General features: G+C 39.3%; 1 protein-coding gene across 2 annotated transcripts in view; it reads left to right on the top strand.

The window, feature by feature from the left end:
* Positions 1–24,994, top strand: part of CA10 (carbonic anhydrase 10) — a 192,206-nt gene that overhangs the window by 11,861 nt on the left and 155,351 nt on the right. For both annotated transcript variants that reach the window (XM_062623580.1, XM_062623579.1), the window contains one exon: positions 24,134–24,208. In XM_062623580.1, the coding sequence (XP_062479564.1) occupies positions 24,134–24,208 (75 nt within the window). The remainder of the gene's footprint in view (positions 1–24,133; positions 24,209–24,994) is intronic.

The following is a 24,994-nucleotide window of genomic DNA, read 5'->3' as shown; positions in this document are numbered from 1 at the left end:
CAGTATCCCATTACTTGCTGCTCTTTGGGTTCTTAGCTGTTCTTGAATGGAAGTGAAAGTCATACTTTTTCTTCATACTATTCTATAGCACAGTAAAAATGTGTATCGTTTTAAATGGATGTGGATAAAGAAGCTTTACTATGTATAAATAGAGCTGGCATTAGTAGAAACTCAAATATGAACAAGAGAAATCTTATCTTTACATTGTTGCTAGAAGTGGTGGCCACTGTCCGTAACTGTCAAAACAGGCACTAACTCCCTTCAGTCCATATGCCATTAACAGTGTTGGTTGTCCCCTCACATGGATTTACTGACATTTGAAGATGTGCTCCAAAACAAAATGGCTGTTCAAGCTTTTGGGAAATTGTGTTTTCTAAACTGGTGCAGTATTTGGTGTATCAGGGCTTGAGCTATTCCCAGAGATCTAGCACAGTTAGACATAATTTCTGTACTTAATTTCTGTGCAGGTGTAAGGTTTTCCCCAGATAAAAAAAAAATAAAAATCAATCTATGAAGAAAAAAAAAAAGAGGAAAGAAATGAAGAAACAGTTCATCCATCTACTGAGACATGAGGAGACTTTGAGCACAACAGTTTAGTGTTTTTTTCAGCAGGGATCTGTAGACAAGATGCACAAAGAGAGTTTTAACAGGCCTCCATCAGTATGGTATGGAAGACATGGAAGTTAAGAGACAGGGAACAGCAGATGGAAGAAATTAGAATGTGGTTATATCTGAGAGAGTTCTGGGGGCATTTAACCTGAGTGGATAACTTTATATTTGTGAAGAGAGGGATGGAGGCCCTCATGTAAGTGTTTTGGGCTCTATTTACCACATCTGTGCTTAAGGTTGCAAACTGTAATAATTTTGGCTTTCAGGTGCTTGTAATTTAGTGAAATAATCCATTCTAAAATTAAAGAGAGAAATTTGAAAGAAAAGTGTTTGATTTTGAGTTCTAGAAGAATGTAGAATTGTCTTTTAAAAATTATTTCCTTTGATGAAAGGAGTTGAGTGCCTGGTGCCTACACAATTGGTGTGGACACAGGCAATGCCTTACATCTTCTGTAAGAAGAAGAAGTGAGTTTGATTAAATAAATAATGACAACAGGCTAGCTCTGAACATCTAGGTTTTGGTGTTTGTTTAAACTGCAGTGTGACTACCTCTTTAATAGAAAGCACGCTTGAATTATCATCTGATTATGTCTTGCTCTGAATTGGTTTTGATTTCTGTCATTATATGCTGTAAACAAGCAGAAATTCATTACTTTTGTATTCATTGCAATTGTGGAAGAATCAAAGGAAAGTACACTTACGTATTTTAACTGCGCTTGCATTAATCTGCTTGGGAAAGGGCAGTAAGCTGTATTTGTAATTTGTATAAATTAATAACCCCTTTGAAGCATTGAAAAATAATGCATTTCTGACTTAAAGGGTCACGTGTCATAAAATTTTATGATTATTATATTACTACAAATGTGTTCTACATGTTTATACTAACATACAGCAAGATAATGTGGCTTTAACTTTATAATTGACTTAAACCCTGTCAGGGAATTCCAGTGATTCAAATAAACCCTTTATTTCATGCAGCCATCTCTGTTTCTGCATCCTGGAGAGCTAGCTTACTCTTTTGCCTTCTGTTATCTCAGTAATAGTATGTCTTGATTAAGGACTGCAAGGACCTTTTACATCTGTTCTTGTCACAAAGCTGTGTAGGCTAAAGTAGGCCAAAGATAACTCATGATGCAAACTATGGACCTCCAGTTATTTCTTTCCCTCCAGATTTAGTATTGTATTCAAATAAAACTGGGACTATGGAAGTAAACCCAAAGCATTTAAGTGGATTTTTTGTGATTTCTCGGAGCTTGCTTGGGGAGGAAGAAGAAAATATTAATGTAAGACTGAAATGTATATGACTGGATGAAAAAGATGAAGTTATTGTCCTGCCAGCTATCAGGAAATACAGTCCTTATTCTATAGTAAATCAGAGTTTACTGTCTAAGTGAAAATAGCAGTAACGCTTACTGAGGTGAATAGATCAATGACAGTAGTGACTGTGAAACTGGAAGGAAAAAGTTGCTTCATTTCTTATTTATGATAGAAATACCTGATACCAGCTAAACACGAGTCCTGTCCTCAGGTCACGTTCTACAGAAGACTAATTTGTGAGAACTAGATGCTAATTAAACTTGAAACATAAGGGAGTTAGTGTTTGCAGCTTCACAGACAGGCTTTGAAGCTTCAGCTGCATGTTGCAGATGATTTAGATCTGAGTCTAAATTAAAGGTCCACTGTAGGATGGAAAACAGTACCTTGATCTTTAGCTAGCACTTAGGCCAGCCGCTGAGCAGTTACTCCTACCTAATCAGGTTCACACTGCAAACAAATGAAGCATCTATTGAGAAGAGAGACCTCAGGTACTTTCTCTGTATGCTTATAATGTATTTGTGACTGCCGGCTGAATGGCTTCACAGAGTTACGTTAGGTTGCCCTAGCCAGTGGATGAAAATGTACTGTGCTGTCAGACTTAAGCTTTCTCTGTTCAGAGACTTCAGTGACCAGGGGCTTGACTGTCTACTGTCTAGCATCTGAAGCAGTTAGTTATAAACCCACCAAGTAAGTAAGAAATACTACTGTAATTGAATGATAGCAGTTTTTACCTGCTTGGCCTGAGTGTAAAGTAATAAGCAGCCAAGTACTGTATTTACATAAATCAGCATAACTCAAAAGATCTAGTTTGTTAGAGATGGGAGCTAGCCCACAGCATGAGTGTGCAGGATCAGGCCCTGGCATGTGCCATTTTGCTGAGTTTGGCTTTTGATCAGAGCTCGCTAGCTCTGTTAACTTCAATGTTTATTGCATGGTTGTAATCCAGGTTCAAGACTGACATAAATATTTTAACAGTTACAAAATAAACATGTAGTTTGCTCATCTGGGGGAGATTTGGTTTTACAGCAGTTGTACACAGAGAACCCTATTATCCATGGTCCATTTTTTTACAGCTTCTGCGATCTCTCACACTCTTGGTATTGCTTTTTTCTTCTCAGTTGCTCTTAAAGGCAATATTAACAGATGGCATGCATTGCTCATTAAATCTGGATCTACACCTCTCCAAGGACTGCAAAAATGTTGGGAAACAGACCATGTTACTGAAGTAAGCTCTTAGAGGCTTGGAACTTACTGTGCTATTCATGAGCAGTTTTCAGTCTCTGTGTGTTTTGAGTGCTGTAGCAGTAGAGTCACAAATACATTGGTGTAATACTTCTAATTTAGCAAAGTCCAGTATGTGCCGTTTTCTCACAGATTGGCTAAAATGCCTGTGTTTGTTTCATACTTGACATATTTGTGCTTTGGTAGTGTCATAGTTGACATCTTTTTCCTTTTGCATAAACATCTTAGTGCTGGACACTAAACCTGTATATCTGTAACGCTTCATTTCCCACCTCCATTTACATGTGTCACCTGAGGTATGTTTGTTTTCCCTTGAGGTCACTTTCTCTATAATGCTTAGCTCTTCTTTTTGTCCTGTCTGCAGTGATGACACCCTTTAAATAGCATAGATATATAGATGTTATGTTTAATCTTTCTCAACTTGAATGTATCTTTGTCTGAAGAGGCAGCAGTTTGATGTGCAAATTGGAAGGGCGTTATGCCAGAGTGGAATTAACTTTCTATATGAGAGATGCAGAAATCCAACTAGCAGATAAGAATTCTCATTTTGGCTTCTTTATTACTCTGATTTGGAACTGGTGGGATCTGACTAGCAATCCCAAAGACATCAATATAGCCAGAAAGAGGGCTCTTCCATCTTGTTTCTCTTAAGCTTTTCTTTTCTTTATGAAGGTGATCAGAAAGGTTAAGTCGTTGCTGATTCCATGGTTCATCTAAGGTTAGGATGTAGTTCACATTTCTGACACGTGTTAGGGCTAAGAAAGCTAAAAGCAGATGTTACGTTAAGTAGAAGTGAGATTTTTACAGAAACAGTACAACCCATCTGTGTTTGAGCTTGTCTAAATGGGCACAGTGAGGAGTGGACATTCCATAATCTCTCCTAGTATTTTGTATTTGTATTTATGATTTTCTATTGACTAGGGATATTTCACATCGTGTTCTAAAAGCAACATCTAAATAAAAAGTGTTTTTAAATAAATCAGTTTCAAGAAAGGGCACCAAAAGTTGTACAGGTGCTCCTAAGATGAAATTAACCTGGTTTGTATTCATGTAGATTGTTTATTTGAACAGGCTAAAGTGAGCCTAGGAAGCACAGTTTAAATTTATCTAATACAATTTCAGAGCATAGGCAGGAAGCTTGCCTACCGCACATGCACATTTTGTCCATGTGATTTACAAGAGGGTAATGTTATACTCATGCAGATTTGCAAACTGAAGGGGTCTTCTAAAGTAGTATGAAGGAAGCAGGAGATTTTTTTTAAGTAATGTAAGAAAATGAAAAGAGTGGGGCAGTCAGGAGTGGGACAAATTGATCTGTCATCTCCTGTTGATGGAAGTGGTGTCCCTAAGCATGACAGGATGTCATTATGTTAACTATCACCATGCCAGTGGTACTATATCTGTCAGTAGCACAGTAGGACTGATTCTGATCCATAAAGGTGCAAGACAGTAAATTTATCAGTGCTCCATAATTTAGTTAGTTCTACCACTAACTTTACCAAAACTGTACTGCAAGACCAGCAAGAGACTTGCACCGAAGGTATTTCAAAGCTTAGGCAGTCTGAGGTCATTTGCTGTATTTCCTGAAAAATTTTCTTCTCCTCCTCATCCTCTCTCATTGCTTGCATCCATTCCTTAGTTCCGAGTTAGGACAGATGAAGGACAGTGGTAGACCAGTGAGGGGAATAAAGAGTATTTGATTGTAAGGGGTGAAATAAAAGAAGGAATAGATAACAGAATGAGGATGTAGACTAACAGGGAGGACGCTGGCAATGGAAGATAGCACTGAGATTGCGTCTTTCAGTGTGCACTATGACAGAAACAAATGAGGAAAACACTGAGGACAGTCCACTTTCCTAATTGCTTTTGGTCTGGTCCTAAATAGATAGGAATCAGGTTGGTAGCTTCCATAGGAACTAGACAATCTTTTTGTCTGAAGAACCACAGAGATATAGAGAGCTTGACTGTTCCATCATCAAATCTTGATTATTGATTTAAAACCTTTAACTAGGAACACAGAAACTGATAGAATTCTTGAACACAAAATTGTTAGTAACTTAAACACTGAAGTTCTTCATTATGTAGCTGTTGACCTTTGAGGAGTCTGACTGCTTACTGAGATTATTTTATTAGTATTTGCACATTGACTTCTTGCCAAAAAGTCAATCTGCTTTTCCTTTGCGTGATTTTGTTATTTTGAAGGTCTTCAGCTGTGGAATAAACCCCACTATGTAACAAAGAGCTGTCAAAGCTGGAAGCTTTACAATAAAAGCCTTTTCAGGTTAAGCTCTTGTGATGCTGAAATATTACAAGTGTTTTGTGTGGCCTTCTTTCACCTGTGTCTTACCTAACAGAGTTGTTCCTAAAGAAGGACAACAGTTAGTTCCCAGTGCCCCCAAGAGAATATTCTATTTGTTATTTACAGGATGGAATTTATACATCATTTGAGCTTGGAACTTGGACTTTACTTTCATTCTTTTATCAGCCTCAATGTTTTAAAAGATGTTTATGATGAGCTTAATGATCCTTGTCATAAAGTTGATCAGTTACGATGCAAGAGACAGTATGGATCTCAGATCATATTTAGGTGCTTGGCATTTCTGCGTTGTTGAAGATGCTTATACAAGCTGTCTAAAATAACATGTAAATATCACAGTGAAAAAAGCAGAAGGAAAGGCTGTATGAGAAAGGCTGACTCAAAAGCAGATTAACTATCAGTGGCCACAGGGAAACGTCAGTTTCCTTCTGTTGCAGGATAAAAAAGGAGGAAGCGGGATTTATTCCATGTCTTTTTTCTCTTTTTCCCCTAATTTCCTCCCCAAAAGGAGAGGAAGGTCAAAATGTGACCTGAAAAAGCTGGATGGAGCTAGCAACTTTCTGTAGGCAGTTAAAGCTGTCTGAACTATGAATGTCCTATTTACTGAGCCTGCAGGGCTGAGATCAGACTTTTAATGATAGAGAGATTTGATGAGCCTGTCAAACACTTAGAGCCTGGAGGAGGGAGGTATGGTTTATACCTTGTGATTAGAGTTTGAGTTCTATCCTGTGGTATATTGGCAAAGGCTGCATTTCACAAGGGATAGACTTGCAATAGAATAAAGTAACAGGCTAAAGTAATTCTCATGTTCCAGTCCAGCAGAGTAAGCAAACAGCTGCATTCTGCAAATGATGCAGATTTGGGATCAGTTTCAAGGAGAGCCCAATTAGAAGCACATGAAGGCAGCCTGGCCTGTCTCCCTGGGATAGGGCATGCATGACTGTAGGTATTCATCTAGTGCCTGACAGGATGGAGCTCTCCTAATTGGAGTTTTGGATGCTCCTCCAGCTTAAATGATACTGTGCACAGTAAGTCAGCACAGCTCCACTGATCTCGCTAAATACACATCAGACTTGCTCTAGCTGTAGGCTGCCACTTCCTAGAGATGAGCACTGTGAGCCTTATTTTGCTCTGCAGGTAGTAAGGGAACTTGAAGCAAGCATGAGAAGATAGTATGCTCAGTTATTCCCAGGTTAATAAAGTAGAACCTTTAGCTCAGGAGATTCCTAAACCTCCAGCTGTAATGGCTGGAAGGTTTTAGATTAAGGATCTCTCTTTGCTGCCTATTTTTGTATCCTTTTTCCCAGCACTTTTACTGCTATTTCTGCAGAAACAACAGTTCCCAAACTTGTTTGCCCCTACGTGCAGGGTATGGGATAGTGGGGGTTAGAGCATCTCTGAGAATCCTCTGCCAGAGAAGGGAGAAGAGTCTGAAAGATCTGGAACAAGAAGTGTCCATGTTAGGAGTGCAGAGTTTAACCACTGCTTCGCAGTCTTCCCCCATTGGGATTACTTTCTTTTGAGACCTTTGCTAAAATGCAGGCGCTCAGCTCAATGCCTGTGGCCCCTGGCTCTGTCCTTGCTGAGTGCAGTGCCAGCCCCTTTCCTCAAGTTTCTTTTTTACTACTGCAACTTCTGGTCCAGACTCTCACTTCCTCAGACATATCCTCTGTCCTACTCCCAGAAGCTCTTCAGTAACCCACTCCTAAAGGAAGCACTCAATTCTCTCCTACTGGGTTTTTCCCAGGTTGTCTGATCTCATCTGCTGTTGCTTTTTCATATAAATCACATTCACATTCATTCTGGTTGCAAATATTATGCACATTTGTACACAGATGTATATGACATCACACACATATATTTGCATATATAAGCATGATAAAAATGGAGTCAGCATCTGAGGGAAACAGATTTCCTTCATAGCCTGAAATAAGTTACAAAACCTGCATCTTTATCAAGTGAAGTGCTTTGGGCTGGATTTTGCTATCTGCTCTAACTGGGACTCACTGGCTGAGTGAAGACAGCGGTGGTAGGTGCTGGGGTGGGAGGACAGGCAGGCAGTTGGTGCGGAGGAGATCGCGCCTGAAGGAGGTGCTGAGGAGGGGTGGAGGCAGAGAGAGAAAGCCAGGAGAAAATTAGGTCTGAGAGGCAGTGAGGTATGGAATGAAACAGAAGAGAAACCTAATGTTGTAATCACTTCGGTAGGTACAAGAATTGTGTCATTTAGTAGGGTTATTTTTAGTTTTAAAAAATAAGAGTGGGGAGAGGCAAGTGTTCATACACACTCACAATCTAAAGTTATCTTAACACTTCAGAAATACCAGAAGAATGATTGCTTCTATGAGGCTTGTGTGGGAAAAGACACTAATTTAGCACACTCTCATTTTATTGCAGAGGTTGTGGGACACAGGGAATAAAGGAGGGATTGCAGGAAGAGAAGAAGGTAGTCACAGAAGAATTAAAGACTTCTCTAGAGAGTACACTTTCATCACTGTCTCTGCTAGAATTTGTGTTGCTTGGCAACAGACTTTAATCAAACTTTTCAAGGGTGGTCACTAATTGTATGTTCCTTGTTTCCCCCAAGGCCCGATTTGCAGAAGTGCTGAGCAGCTACAGCTAAAACAGGTCAATAGGAGAAATGTTTTGTGTGTATCAGATGCTCTGCAAGTCTAAGGACTGTTAAAATTGTACACTGGAATTACATATTGGTTAATAAAAGGGAGTGAGCATCTTTCTCTGACTGAAACTGATTTACACATCTGTGTAAAAGGGAGACCACCTCTTCAGGAATGCTCAGGAATCCCAGACATTTTGGGAGTTTGAATCATGTGCTAAAAATCCATGATACTTTTCCCTTGGAGTGCTAGGAAGACTGGCTGAAGTGGCCTTTCACAGCGCTGCCTGCTTGGCTTCAATTAGTGAGCCTTTGAGGGTTTTCTTCTGCGCTGAGGATTTAAGCAGCCATTTCTCTCAGTTCCAGGGGTTGGACTGAGGGAAAAAGACCCTCAACTAGGCATCTTAAGGAAAGCATAAGGCAAAGCCAATCCCCTCCTTTTACTCAGCTTTCTACTTCCAAGTGCTGGCCCCACGTGAATTTCTACTAAACTATCTAACCTAAGAACCATTAGGTTCCTATATAACTGTTGGTCTGGTTTCAGATTCTGTTCTGTTGAAGTCATTGTGCAATTTGACCAGACTGTAGTAGAGGAGAAAGAAGATCAGACCCTTGAAAAGACAGCTTTTGCTATCCATGTGGAAGGAAGCAATGCGCAGAGAAATCACAGCTTTGTAATGGCAGCAGTCCTCTTGTCTCCTGTAGCTTAGACTGGAGTTTGGAAGTCTTTTCCTTCCTAAAGCCCAGATGGGTATTTTTAATATCTTTTTGAGGGGAAAGAGCAAACATTAAAATTAATCTTATTTTTCTCTTGTTACTATAGGACCAATGTGACTATGGGCCATAGGTAATGAAGTGGCTGGCTTTATCCAGCTCCTAACGTGCTTAATGTGTGTTTTGATGATCATAGACCATCTAGCTCTTCTAATGCATGGAAGACTGCTAAAGAATCTCTATATTAGCCTTTTATAAAAGGATACAAGCATGTGTAGGAGGTAAAACATGTCATGTTTTAATCCATTAGGAGCGACTGTGGTTTTTAATTCAAAGCCTAGAGAAATATAATTTATTTAAACAGTACTTTCTATTTCTATAGTACCTTTTACTCAAATATCTCAAAATATTTTCCACTAGTTGTTACACGGAAAGAAAAGATGCTGCTGCTCAGTGTGTAGAGCCCTCTTTGGGTAGGTCAAAGACTTCTGACTCACAGCTCACTGCCAAATTGTAGTAATAGGGCTTTGCACTGCATTGCACAGATAATTGCTCAAACTGTAAAGCAATGAAAAGCTGCCTTGAGGGTCTTGAGGCTTCTAGGTCCAAATCTTGTATCATTCTAATGCAGATTTATGTGAGGCAGTGCAGTTTACAGCTGGTTGATACTCAAAATGCCAATGATACTTATAATAGTGTAAATGATGCTAGTTTATTTTTATGTTAGTCAAACCCAATGCACATATCTGTGTGTCCTGGGTTCAGCAGGACCGGCTGGGCTTAAACCATGACACTGTTTTAGAATTTTAAGTGAATTCTAACCTCACTGATGTTGATTTATGGTTGAAATTGTCTTTACAGTTATGATGCTGAACTAACTAGTACTGTATTAGTTTCTGTTGACAGACTTCCCATGCGTTGATGGAGCCCCTGGGTTTGCAGACAAACTTTGCCTTCTTTGGGAAGCAGTGCCAGGGAGAAGGGCCGGGGGTGTTAAATGATGAAGAAGCGGTTCTAATACAAAATGCCTTTTGAGGGTGGTAACTGCCCTAAGGGAACAGGCTCAGTATAGATCCCTCATGTCACTTGGTGCTGCCAGCCCTGCTTCACCACAGCACTTGTGCACATGATGCCACGCTAAATTCAAGAACGTGGCTGAATGCAGATGGGAACAAAGTGGTGCTCTGTTTAAGCAGGCATTGGTGTTTAGTGTTTAATATTTTACTTAGTCTATCTTTAGCATTTCTGTGTAATTTTTTTTAAACTTGGGATGAGTGAAAAGTTGTTCAAGGCAGAAAAGAAAAATTGGCACTTGAACTGAGAGGTGACACGATTTGAGAATTGTGCTTTTTGAGACAGTTAAAATGTGCTGAGCTTCCGGATCACTTGACACTTCCTCAGATTATGGTGGTGTTATATGTGGAGTACTGCTGTGTGTAATAGCAACAGAATAGTTAATGCCTAACGTTTTCATGTGTGCTTAGCCTCCAATCTGTGACAAGTCTCTAACTGTGTATTGAAAGTTCTTTAAAGATGTGTGATGAAAAGTGATTAGTGATTGATTTAATTTCCAAAATGGAATGCCAAGTCTTTGGGGGTTTGGGGTTTTTTAATACTCCATAATGTAGCTTGACAGTCCACAAAACCTTACATGTTGGGTTTTTCTACTCTTAGATGTTGACTAGCGACCAAAAGAATTAAAGAAAATGTTAATGTCCTATACAGTAAAAGATAAAAGGTAAAGATATAGCTAAATATTGCCCTATGACTGCTAGCATAAATACTGGGAATTACTGCATTGTCTTTGAAGAAAATCATATTTTAAGAAAGCATGAACCCAGAATTGATGATTTTTGAGTAGTCTTCTGGGTTTTCTGGGAATAAACAGACCTTACTTCTTAATACCAGAGACACTTGGTTTGCTTACTGTCCTGACATCTCCCTCACACTCAGGCTGCTTTTTAATGGCAGAAAATGATGAGAAGAAATAGTATTTGTAAAGTAAATATTATCACCATTGGGTGAACCTGCTGATGGCACAGCCCATATCTATATCCAGCTCAGCCGTGTGGCAGCAGGACAAGTCCACTGCCACATTTTTCATATCTACCTTGGGCTGCAGCTGGGGAAATTACAGTTAAAGAAATGCATACCTAAAATAAAGACTGTGATACTGATGGCTCACAAAAAAATGTGTATTTGTTCTAGAGCCATACTCAGTGCATATTTGAAGTCATGAGAATGATTCCTATCAGTTTAAATGGTTTAGAATGTGCCTAGCATCTCTGTTATGAAAGCACCATTTATCAAAATGCTGTGTTCTGCAGAGCGCTGCATCAGTCTTGTTAAATCTTATTAATCTTCAGTCTTACAAGAAAACTGAGTTACATGGACTGCTTGCATTACTAAGAGTTACAGACTCAAGCTTCTTAATGTATTGGTGATATACCAATAAGATGGCCATAAACATGCATGAACTTAACCAGAAGGTAAAAGCAGGACACGGTCAAACACTTAAATGATGTGGTCTAAAGTCTGAAGGTCAGTAGAATAGTTTGAAGCAGGTGCTATGGTTAAACTATTTGTTCTCCAACTAAATAGAGGGGTCTCTCAAGTTTTGTTCTACCGTATGATCTCTACAGTGTGGCTGTATCAATTCCAAGCATGAATGGAAGAGTGGGGATCAGTCTGACTAAATTGCAATAAGTTGGCATCTTCTGGTACTGAGCTTAGTTTTCTGCATAGCTGCGTGAAAACCCGGCACTGAAGCATACCAGCTGCACTGAACTTGGCCTGGCATGAAGTTCAAAGCTGGATGCAGGACCCTGATGTAAGATCCTTTCTATGCATCCAGTTTTGTCATCAAATTTTGACCTTACATGTCTGCCAAACAGGGTTCAAAATCAGGTCTAAAGAGTCAGTAATACTGACTGGTGACCATACAATTCGTTGCAGAATTGTATGGTCACCAGCTGAAGATGGTGGACTTTGACTTGTGTGCATTATTCATCAGCCCTCACTGCATTTTCCTCATGGCTAGTGCACAGTTTCAGAACAGCTAGGCAGGCATTTAGGCAAAGAGAAGAACTAAAACATGCAGAATTCAGTCAGTTTCTCCTGGCTACTATTGTGGCAATTTTACTGTCTCTGAAACTAATGTCAAACTTCCTTAATTTGTTTTGGACACAAGTTTGTTTGCTTTAGATTCATTTCAGTATTCCAAATGTTGTTGGTTTGTTGTTGTTTTTTTTTAACCCCTGCAATCTCTTGACTAGTTTTCTTAGCATTCAGGAGGGGTTATTTCAGGTGGACTTAAAGTTATAGAATAGCTGAGATGTTATGTGTAAAATGAATTGTGTTCCAGCAGAAAGATTAAGGGACTGGAATTAACTTACTCCCTACAGAGCTGGACTTCTCCCATCTGTGTCATCACTGATTTCTGCATGCCTTTCTACTCAGTCCACACCTACTTGCGCTCCTTACCACCCAGACACACACCAGATATGAAGCTGCAGCCATGGGACCAAGTTAGCCTCGTACTGTGTGCTGTAAGCTAGTAGGACCTGCTGAAAGACAAAGCAGTCTATATCTGCCTGGATAGATATGCCATGGGTGACATCATGCAATTCACAGTCAAGGAGATAACAAGCCGGTTGTCAGCAGAATGTGGCTGGTACTTTCCTTTCAGACTGCTGATGCTTTGGAGGGGGCTGTGCCTATTTTCAACCCTTTCTGCATACAAAAGTCAAAGGCTAAGTGGCAAAGACTGAAATACAGGAAAGGAGGCATGTACAAGATACAAGGACATGATTTTTGTTAGAGACCGTGTTTATAGATCTATAGTTCTGCATATCCACTGTTCTCTTTTCCCATCTACAATGCTCAGCATATGTGGAAGACTCAGCAGGCATTTATTTGTGGATAATCAGGTATGGGATGCCTGTGTCTCCAGGGTATATATAGTGTGTTCTTTAGGCAGCTGCGCAGCAGTGAATTTGCCGGAGTTATCCTGAATCGTTCTTTGAAGTATTCACTGATCAAAACTGAATACAGTAAGAATCTTAACTAAAAGAAAAAAAGCTGCTCTGGATTGGCCTGAATATTTCTGATATTTGTGATATTTTGAAAGCTGGTCTTCTGGGATGCTTGGACTTACTGCTGCTGGAGTATGTTACTTTGTCCTATTGCACTGTGGTTGTGTTTTTTTAAGTTAAATATCTGTACATATCAGTAGATGGACAACTGTATTTTAATAAATTAAATTATGACCATGACAATTTTATGAACTAAATGATGCAGGCAGTGAGTATGGCTGATGGGCAGGGGTTTTGTACTGCCAGTTCTGAGCTGGCTTTACCCTCACTAATAAAAATAATTTTTCCTTCAAGAATAAATGACTGTCTGAAAGTTCTGTGGATTTTGACTTTGAAGAAACAGGACCACATGAAAAGAAGGAAAGTGAGGAAATCCCTGATGAAATCTTGGCAGTAGCTTATTTCTCCATACACTTCCCTTTAAATTCTTACCTTAGGTGGTTTTTTTATTTTGTCTTTTATCTGTGTCCAGAGTCTTACCTTTCAAAAGACAGGGAGAGCCAGCTCTGAACAACAGCTATGTGGGATTGCTGTATCAATAATTTAGTAATGATTAAAATTCTAAAACAGGAAAATGAAGCAGGTACATGCATCACAGCCAGCGTGAAATACCATCCATCATAACTTCAGAACTAAATGAGAGAGAGGAAAGAAGCGTATTCATATCACTGCTTCTGACTCATGGCTAAAGAAGTGTCTGAGAAGGATGAATAGGGGACACCTTTGCAAGGACCAAGAAGCCAAGAACTGTGCTAGGGTTCAGAAGGATAAGCTGCTCTTTACAGTCACCCAGGGTAGACAGAGCTGTGTCGTTTCTGGCCAAGAATATTGGTGGTGGGGTTAGGAATAACAGACCAGCAGAGTCCCAGAACAGCAATGCTGTCCAAGGAACCAGTCCAGAGTCTTCTTTCAGTTTCAGTGGATAAACACAACTATAGACAGATAGATGATAGAAGTAATCTCTGAAGGATATTTCACAGAACTGCAGGGAAGCAAAAATGATGGGGGGAAGTAAGGAAAGTAAGTTGTCTCTTGTCAAGATTGGGAGCATGACAAAGAGGGGAAAAATCCAATAATCTCGCCCATCTTTACCTGACAAGTGGGATAAACAAACAATGCTTCCAAGCTAGTAACATTTTTAGGGATGTCTTTTGCAAATAGTCTAAAATAAGCTAGTAAAAGCTCACATATTCATACGGCTGTCATCACTTTAATAGCTAAGCAGTAATTAATGAATTGGCATGTTGATAGAATACAACATGGCTGCATCTGGGATCAATGAGACATGTTCTTTTCTCATCTGTCTTGTCTTATCCTGGCAGCTCATCTGACTGAAATGATTTTTTCCTGTAGCTACTCCTCAGTTCCTCCATTTTCCACAATTATTTCCCATCTGTGAATTTAGAAGTCTGGAAAAAAGCTGCTTTTCTTTGCTTTTTCCTTGTTTGCATAACCTTTCACCTTAAAATTGATGGTTACTTAGGGTAAACAGGTGGTAGTGAAATATATATACCCCATTTTATTCATTTTACTCTTCCTCATTTGGTTACGAGAACATAAGTGCATTGAGGTGTCAATAAGACTCCTTTATTTTCTTCTCCCCTCAGCTGCCTCTTATGTAAATTAAATTTATGAAAAGTTAATGCTGGTGATACACAGTATTTCTGGTTATCTGGTGTCCAATTTAATACAAATGGGGTTCTGAGCTGGGCACTGTTTTACTAAATGATTTGGGGTTCATTAATGCTGTAGTGGGTAAGTATAGTGGCACTTTGCAACCCTGGATAGCTTTTTATAGTGCAGGGCCAGTGTCTGCTTGCTTCTGGAAGACTCAAAGAATCACTTCTTGCTGGGAGTTACTCTAACTTGCCCCAAACATTTCAGAAGCAAATAGCCTTCTTTAGTCCTTTTTCTTGCCTCCAGTAATACAGGTTTCCACAGGTTTTCCAGAAGTGTGAGTGAAGGAAGCATACAGAAATCCCCTGTATTGTTAACATGGATCTTAGAGTTTTTGATAGCTCATGGCATCTCATTGTTTGGTAACAGTGAAACAAACCCAATGATCCTAACCGTTTTTGACAGTTTAAAGGGAATTTAATTAGTTCATTGCTTTTTAAGATTCTTCTATACTTGCCATGTATCCTAGTGGGAATATGCGTAAACTGGGCTCTTACGAAAATCTGCATGATGTAGAAACATTATTTTAAGCAAGTCAAGATCTATTGTAGCCTTTATGTTGAAAAATACATCCCAATCTTGTTAAGAGCGCTGAAAGTACTGCAACTTACTGGAAGAAAAGTTGTCACCAATTGACAAAATTAGCTACAAAGTTGGTTTATTTTCCCCTGTCCCCCTGTTCATAAATGTCTAGTAACCAAGAACCAACAACTGAATGCGAAACTGCTAAACTGCAGCGTGAGGGGAAAGAGCCAGTACAATAAAGCTACATTATGATGGGTTCAGTTTTGTCATGATGCCACTGCCTGAAATGGATCCATATCTTGGCTTATCCTCTGACAGTAGATTTCTTCTTGATACTAGCAAAGCTGTTATTACATGGCCAGAAAAACAGTTTTTTGACTCTGATCTCAGAAAGCACCAGGACATAAAGTTTAAGTGCTGAGGATCTGCATAGTTCAGTGAGCTGTGAGATGATCTGGGTTAGTGCCCTGACCATCAACCCCAGGGTGATCAGAAATCTGGGTCTCTGAATCCAATTCAGTATAATCAAAATAATTTTGCCTCCCCTTGGCTACTAGCTTTTGAATGACATTGGTTTGTTTGTTGCAACTGGATTTGGTTTTCTGTAGCTCTATTAGCTGGGAGAAAATGACTCTTTCTATCTCAAGACCATGCATCATTTTGTGCTGACTGACGTTAGAGTAGTATATATAGAGTACAAGTCCTACAGATTGCCACTCATAGTTCTGAATTTTCAAGGGAGAACTCTGCCCTCTCTTTCAGGTATGTCCCTTTGTTAAGACTGTGGAAAATGCTCATATCACTGTGGGATCAAGCACCTAATATTGATGCCATTAGTCTTGAGGTTAATTGGAAGACCTTTAGTTTTTCCCCTTGAGTTTGCCTAAGGAGTGATGAATACGTAAATTCTGGGCACTGCTCCCTCATGGGAACACTGCTGAAGAAGTAATTTCTCTTTCCTGGAGCCAAAGATTTGGGAAAATGAAAGAAGAGATCTGCCTGTGGCAACTAGCAAGACAGTCCCCAGGTGTCTGTAACGGATGGGTATTCTGTTTAGAGAATAACTGGGGTCAGAAACCCAGTAAGATGTCAATATTGTATGTGCTTCTGAGGAAGGAACTTAGTGGTTTCCTTTTAAAGGAAGCCCTATTAATTTAGCATTAATAATGTATTGAACTGTAAAGGCTCAAAGATATTGAGGCAATTTCTTGGAAGTTGCTGAGTGTCCCCAAACCGCATTGAAATTAATGGGAGTGGAGGACAGGCAGCGTAAAGTAAGAGCTATTTGAAGTTAACATCACAAGATACCTTACTGCTTCTTAGTGCATTATTTTACAGAGCTCTTCAGACTATATCTAGACATGATTGGACAACTCATTGCAGAGGAACTACCCCGTTAAGACAATAGAGAGTTGGCTATTGTGTATGCTGACATTCCTATCAGAGACCTTCTAAAACACTGAGACAGTCTAATTGTGTTAGTGTGGTTTTAGGACTCATGGAACCCTAAGCATGCCATCAGTGGTTGGGATGAAAGGTGCTGAATCTCTGGCATTTTCTTTTGAATTTCCACACTGCTTGCAAACCATATTATGTTCTAATTGCTGCAATACGACTATATAGTTTTTTTCTGCGTTAATTGCTTTGTTTTCTTGCAGTAGTTCAGCTTTGCTGCAGTTTTGACTCTTGCCAGAGAAGGAAGAGAACTGTACCTTGTTCAGAAGTAAAGTGAGTCCCATAGATATCTCTGGGGTTTGAGGAAGCAGAGGCTCACATCCCTAATTGTAGGAATTTGTGATTAGAACCATCAGCATTCTTTCATATCAAACAAAGCTGCCCAGCTTTCCTGGCCAGCAGAGAGCTGTCTTGAAGTTCCCTCTCAATGATTTCAGAAATTAAATTTTGCAGAAGAAGAAATTACAGGGAAGTATTGTTTTAAAAATTGAAGCAAATAACATGAAAGGTAACACTGCCTTAATATTCCAGCCATTAGCCAAAAAATACTTGGAGAGGGCGAATGTACTATCTTATACATTATGTGATTTAACTCCTGTACATGTGTGTTAGTCACATTAAATGAACAGCAGCTTTATAGGGACATTTGATGTTCTACAAATTGAATTAGGAATAGTACTCAAGAGTTTCACGTTAAATTGGGTGCAGTGACAAAGTAATTCACCCTGCAGTGCAGTCCATCATTTACATTGGTGTACTTAAGTGCTTAAGGAACAGTGAGTCAAGATGGTTTTAACTTTTCCTGACTAAAAGCTTTTGATACAACCTGTGGTGTTTTGTTCATTAATACTAGAACTTAAAGAACAGTTATGTGAGTGGGCATATATGCTTTGTGGAAGAGGGCTTATTACAAGTTGGGACCCACCACCCAAAAATACATATTTATACAGCTTCTTTTAAAAGCATGATACAGTGTGCAGTTACCCAGCACGTGCATCTCATGTTCTTCATAAACGTTGGGAATGATTCCCACTTACACGTCATCTTATTTAAACAATTTCGATAGCATTCGGAGGTCAGAAAACACAGAAGTTGTTACCTGACTATATTACCCTTTCTTGAAACCTTTCTTGAATAATAATTATATTACCCTTTCTTGAAAAGTGGGATGATAACTGTATTACAAGCCAATTACAGGTAGATAAATGAAAGTGCACGGCCACCTACAAGACTGATAGCAGAGGAAGGAACGATGTTCTGAAGCCCTATCTGCCAGTTCTGGGCAGCAGCCTTTAAACTAACCATCACTTGCATTTTCCGCTTTCCTCGCTTGTTAGGATTTGAAATTCTTCAGTGAAAAGGTTCACAAATACATGGAAGGGATGAGAAAAGTATCTGCACAAGATGCTTCTCTCTGCTGAACAGAGCTGAGCCTTATACATACTTTATACTTCCTGCAAACTGAACTGCAGCTAGATACTACCAAAGTCCTGCAAAGTTCTGGGGAGAGAGTGCTGTAAGCAGAATGTATATCCTAATATGGGCTTAAGGACTTGTAAACATCTCAATTTATGGTTCTTCAAGCAGCATGTAGTGACTCTGGACACATGGAGGCTCACATCAAAACCCACCTGCATAAGGGCAGTAGATGCAGCAGTGAGTTACGTCTTAATGTTATGCCACATTCTTTGTCACTACTATTTGTATACATATGACTCTGCTTATATGAAGTCTCACCCTTTGGCCTCGGTTTTTAATTAGAATCTTATCAAAAGACAAAATGACAGAAAATACACAGAATAGACAAGTCTCTGTGCCATGGCAGAGTTCCCATGATAGCGCCTTAATTTTGCCCCCAGATGCGACAAAATCAGGTCACGTCTGTTTTGCTTGTGTTGAATACTGTTTGGAATTCACAGCAGCAGTGAGGGCTTTTACACATGGGGATGGTGGAAGAAGGATTTATGGAATTGGAAAGTATTAACTTAATGAAAGAGCATTTGCATGTTTCCTGAGCAAAATGTTAAGGGAAAAAGAAAAAGAAATTGTCATAGCTGATGAAAGCATTTTATTTATTGATCCCTTTATAATCCTTTGTTTTCTTTTTTCTCCCTCATCATATGGGGATGCATGCAATGTCGGCTGTAGTATTCCTAAGCAGGCTAACCTTCCTTGTCCTGTAACTATTCACTTGTAAATGATGGTTTATATAGTGCTTGAAGTGTGTATTGTTAGGTTCTTTTAATATAAAAAGGCTGCATAAAACCATCTTAAATAATAACTGCAATTAGACAGACTTCTTTTAAACAAACTGAATGTTCATTAGAGAGGGCTGAATCTTCAGCCATTGCATCTATTTAATTCCCCTGCTGTCAGGTCCACTTTATACATGTATATTCCTTTTGCTGTAGGAGGCATTTGTGGTGTGAGCCAAAAGCTGGTACTTGTATGACTGCAGATGTTGAAAGTGATTTTTGAGATGGAGTAAGTCTTATGTTCCCTCCACAGTTTAGGCAACCCACCCTTGGGTTTAACAGTGTGCACAGTATCCACGTGAAGTGTAGTAACTAAAATTATTTAAAATAAGTACAAAGTATGAGGTTCTGCAAATGGATTTAGCAAAACAGATTAAACTGTTTCTTACAGGTTTTTGGTTTTATTTTTTTTAATCCATCCTGCACTGTTTTCTGTAGGGCTGATTTTCCATAAGAGCACATGATCTTCTGAAATACTACAGGAAAATGTCTCTGGCTTTCATTTCTGCCACATGACACAGCTGTCTTGGATTACTTGATAGAAGATACCCTGAGAGTGATGAAGCTACTCAGAGTGAACTATGGAACTCTGAATGGAGAATCAAGTAGTATGCTGGGTGGGAGAGAAGCAGGATAAGACCTATAAAGCCTGTGTCTGTGGGACACAAAGAGCGGATATAAGTGAAGATCACACCAGCAACTAATAACTTATAAATAAATCTTTCATTTTCAGTGTTTACCATTGTAATACCAGATTTGAGGGTTTATTTTTCATGTAATAGACACTATGGCAGTTTTCTGAGAGTTTCATATCAGAGTATTAGAAATGAAATAATGCCTTACACTGAGTTTCTTATGAAACTGATGGTTCATAGGTACAGCTGGCTTGCTTTTTTATCTCATAACAATGCAGAAGGGGTAACAGTGATAAAAGTGTTATCATGTATTTAATGCCAGGGCAATGCTAGCCAAGTTACCACAAGCAAGACTCTTAGGATGTCAGTTAAGTAGGGATAAGCATGCAGAATGATTAATAAAGCAATCAGAAAAGCTCAGATCAATAAAATTAAAATGAAAAAAAGATTGTTTTCCTAACTGCTGTGAGCCTCATTGTCCAGTCTAGCATTTTCATCAGTGTGAAATGGCAGTAAAGTGAATGGAGAAGTCTGAGCTGGCAGGATTCTACTCTTGGCTCATGCTCAGATGTGAATGCCATAATTGATGGCATCAGATAGAAGCCTTTTTATCTTTTATTTAAGTGTAGAAAGTAAGTAATTTTAGAATGACTTGTTTACATATTGCAAATAAGCATATTTACTGAGGGGCATTTTGTATTAATTACAGCATTTTATATTATGTCAGCATTCCAACAAGATGAAGACTCTGCACTGCAAATTGTATGCAGGTATTTCAGCATCTGCACCATGGTACCTGGTATCTGATACAGTGTTATCTGATGATTTTTAAGTAGTTTTACTGCCTGAGCAACAGCTTCTCTTAGAAACATAAACCTAATCATTTTAACCTCTAAGCTAGATACAGTTAACTGCTGACTTAATGGGGCAATAGCATCTTTTGCTGGTTGCATTTGCTGTACATGTTTATGATCCAGTCCAGTGTCATTTCCCTATACGTGGAAGTCACTAGGAAACAAAACTGCACAACATCTTGCAGAATTTAACCTGTAATTTTATGCTTGACAATGACACATACCTACAATAATCTGACAAAATGAAAGCAACACATGTCATATCAGCTTCAAATAAATATCCTGTCTCTACAGCAGCTGCATTGAAAGAGAGCTGACGTAATGGTGTTATATCAGCAGAGCTACTAATCTCAGATGCTAGTGGTTTCAGTACTGAGGGAGAGGATGCTGTAGCAAATGGAGGTCATTCAATATCCTCTAGCACTTTGGACAAGCATGGCATTTTGGACTGTCCCTGTTGATGGCAGAATACAGTGCTGATGCTAAAAATTGCTGTTTCAGAGCCACTTGTGCAGGTAATCTGCTCGTAACGGCAAAGTGTCTGTTCAGATGGGCCTGTTTATTTTGATGCTTTGCAGAAGCAACTGTTTTTCTTGGAAGCTAAAGGCATGCTTTAGGTTTTAGTGGTAAAAAATGTGTCTGAGGTAGCAGAAATGTGGGGTTTTTTTAGATGGTTAACCCTGTTCAGGCATACAGAAGTGCTTTCTAGACCTTTTGTCTCCTTGGTGTCTTACATGATTAGTTTTGCCAAAAAAAAGGAGCTACCATGGAGGAGCTGCAGTATTCTGGTAGGAACACAGGATAATCAGAATCCATGCAGCAAGCACATGTCTTTTTCATAGTCCTCAAGCGGGAAATAAGAAGGATGCTGAGAGAATTTTGCTATTTTCAGTGTCATGAGGTGGCACATATGAAGAATCCTTTTTCCTGGCAACAACTCCTGAGCCATAAGGCTGAACCTGTTTACCCAGGCACAGTGCCATTCTGTCAGATGGGCACTGACACACCAATTGTAGAGACCCTGTGTTGTACATACATCAGGTGTAAGTGGCCCAGATAGGATTCCCAGCAAGGATTGTCCATATGTCTGTTCATTCTAATTTTATATTCCCTTGTTCCATTACAAATCCAGGTATAGGTCTGATGATGTTTCAAAAATAGAGAACAGCTTTTTTTCTCCTGTAATAAGACCTCTTGCTCACTTGTATAACAGACTGAAGTAATGCTTTAGCAGGAGGTTTTAGAAGACAAACTTTCCTCTCTGGCCTTACCAAACCCTCTCCTCCTGCATTCAGAGAAATGGGATCTTATAAATCTTTTCCTTTCTAAGCGAAGTCTCTGTAGTATATCAGAGTATATCTAGTAAATCTTTGGCACCAAGCTACGTTTTGCATGCACAGCAGAGTGGAAATCTCTGTTCAGTCACTCTCTGCACTATTTTACAGGATGTTTTGCCTGAACTGGTATAAAACATTGAGGTTTCAGGGTTCAAGAAGAAGCACGGCACTGGGGATTGTCTCCCTAGCTGCTCTCTCACAGCAGCCACCTGCCTTTACTCTTGATTTCCTCCCCGGTCTTAGTTTTCTGTAAACTATCAACACCCTCAGCTTTGCTCTTGCTCTGTCTTAGATATTTTATATGGCTGTGGTGCAGCATCTGATTTTGCTTATTGAACTTCTTTCTGTCTGTTTTATTTTCCTGTGTATTGAAGAGATAAGGATCTGGTATCTGTGGAATGTGCACAGTGGTGCCAGGTCATGCTCTTCTCTGATAGCTGAAGCAGTTGCACTGACATCCAATTATTTATTACAAAGCTTTGATAATCTAATTTGCTTCCTCATCTCCTGCAGTCTGTGCCATACTAATGCAGCAGATTTGAAAAAAAAAACATGACATAAATCTTAGTTTTCCTTATAATCCTTTTGGAATTAGCTTTACTACGTGTTGGGGCTAAGGTAGAGCTGCAGAGCCAATGTCTTTTGATTTTGGTTTTTAATTTGAATGCTGAATAATGGATTATATTTTTTCTCCTGGTCCTGTCGCGTATCGTTTACATTGGCTGCATAGTGTGCAAAAGCAATATATGTTTTGATTGTGTATGTTTCTGTGAATGCTGAGAGTAAGCAGTTCAAATGTATGAAAATACCCATCGTCCTTGAAGCCTTCCTAACTTGCCTCTATCTATATACATACTTTTTTTTCACTCAGTTTTAAAACACAGCTGCCTCTGGTTGGCTGACCCAGCTTTAGCTGTGTATATAACTACAACATGCACTTTGATGCACTGTAATTTTCTGGGAAATTATAAGTAAAAGAATGATTGCTGTGCTTTGTTGCATCTCACTTACTAGTATCCTCTCCTACTGCTAAAGCATCCTGAAATCTTGAGGACTTCAGTTACAGAGCATAGATCATAAAAGCAACCTGCATAAACCAGTGCTTAGATCCAAAACAACTGCAGTTCAGACTGCATGTGGATAGTTTGCTGCTCAGATATTTTGATTGTGGGTTGGGATTTGCCATTTTCGAAATGTTTGTATAGTACAGTCCAGCATGATACGGCCATACACATTTGGAGTTCTCTAGGCAATGATATAAAAGCTAAAATAATGAAGACTGTCTCATCTGCAAACTGTAAAGAGTGCACAGTGGAATACTCCTTTCAGTTTAACATGTCACCATTCAGTTAATGGAATGAACATCAGTACTGCAAGGGGAAATCTGCATCCACACATACCTCATTCCATTAGTGTGTCTGGGTTTCTGGTAAAGCAGAGTGTTGGTCCTTCTGTCAGTATGTTTAATTAACTTCAGCTTTACTTTTGTTTCTGTAATTTACAGTCAGTTAAATCATAAATATTGTTTTGTGACTTATAGAACAGTATGTAATGGTCCTCATCTTGTATCCTTTTTAGTCTGAATGTCAGATCCTCTATGTAATTTTTAATGACAACAATTTTTATTATATTGCTGGAACTTTGCCCAGGGTAATTTTGTCTTTTGCATATAATATGTGATCTAGAAATGAAACTGCGACAGAAAGCTGCTACATCCAGCATCTTCTATAGCTGCATAGTTATGTTAAAAAATTCTTGGACCTAGTGCAAGATGACCTGAAATTGAAGTTAATGATACACAAGGCAGCTGAGCTTTCTGTAGCTCAGCGGAAGAGAGTTGCTCTAAGTATGAATATATCAAGCAAAATACAAGTGAAGGCAGAACATGTCTGCATATGAGCTCTGATCTGCAGTCATGGAATCCTAGAATGGTTTCTGTTGGAAGGGACCTTAAAGCACACCCAGCTCCAAACCCCCGCCATGGGCATTGCTCCAAACCCCGGCCAACCTGGCCTTGAACACTGACAGGGGTGGGGCAGCCACAGCTTCTCTGGGCACCCTGTGCCAGTGCCTCACCACCTTCACGGGGAAGAACTTCCCAGAACATAATCTAGATCTCCCCTCTGTCAGTTTAAAGCCATTCCCCCTGTCCTGTCCATATATGCTCTTGTAAAAGCCCCTCTCCAGCTTTCTTCTCAGCCTCCTTTAGGCACTGGAAGCTGCTTTAAGGACTTCCTGCAGATCCTGATTTTATCTCTGAAAATGTAAGTTTAGTGACAGTTTTACTGTATGAGAAAGAGGGACAAGGTTCCCTAAGATACACATGTGTTAGCGTAATTCAATACGCTGAATAAACGTCACTTGGGAACTTGAGAGATGGCTCTACTGTGGAAGATGATACACCGAGGAGAGTTTTCAAAGTTCTTGTAATCAAGTATTTCCTATTCCCTGCTTTAAGTTCATGATTTATTTATTTCTTTCTTTCTAGCTCAACAAAATTCACCAAAAATCCATGAAGGCTGGTGGGCGTATAAGGAGGTGGTCCAGGGAAGCTTTGTTCCAGGTAAGTGTAATTTAAAAATCTTAGTTTTTATTAAAAAGTGTTTCACTGGAATTGATATAGTTGGGTTTGGGGGACATTTTTTTGGTTTTGTTATTTTGTCCATTGCAGAGATTTGAAGTACACAACTACTCAACATCACAATGTACAGAAGCCTGGGAAGGTTTTTGTCAATACATCCTCCAAAGACCATGGCTGTTTTCCAGGAAAGAAACCACTTTGATGACATTCCTGGTTTCACTCAGTAAAATTAATGTGATGCTACTTTGTCAATGTATGTTCTGTCTATGGAAATATGAATGGGAGAACTGAAAAGCAGTGTTGTTACCTGGATGAATTTACTTATCTGATGCAGCACTTCTAGATAACGTATACAAATTTAAGAGTGTATTAGGAAAGGAACTTAATTGAAACATCAGCCTAATATGGAGATTTCATTCTTTTTTGATTTGGAAACAGAAAAGTGACTGAAAAATGAACTCCTAACCTGGCTTCAATAAGATTTAGTAGGTGGTAAATAATCATTAGGTAGCTAAAAGGATCTAAATAAGTAACAGCAGTGGAATTTGATAGGCAAAAGCGAAATTCAGGCTAGCAATAGCATGTCATTGCTCTGTACTGGTACAACTCCTCCAAACGAGTATTGTTTATCCTAATGGTATAGACCCCTTAAGTTTCAGCTGGTCTGAGTAGGCCTTGGCTTGTTCTTTTAAGCTCTGGATCTCTCTAACACATTTCAGATTCCAGCTGCCTGAGACACTCATAGTTCTCAGACTGACAATATTTTGT

The sequence above is a fragment of the Pezoporus occidentalis genome, unplaced genomic scaffold (assembly GCF_034315485.1).
Source record: "Pezoporus occidentalis ecotype Australia unplaced genomic scaffold, CSIRO_AGI_Poc_V1 ctg254, whole genome shotgun sequence".
Classification (NCBI taxonomy): domain Eukaryota; kingdom Metazoa; phylum Chordata; class Aves; order Psittaciformes; family Psittacidae; genus Pezoporus; species Pezoporus occidentalis.
The sequence above is the reverse complement of the archived record's forward strand: the minus strand, read 5'-3'. Positions and strand labels throughout refer to the sequence as shown.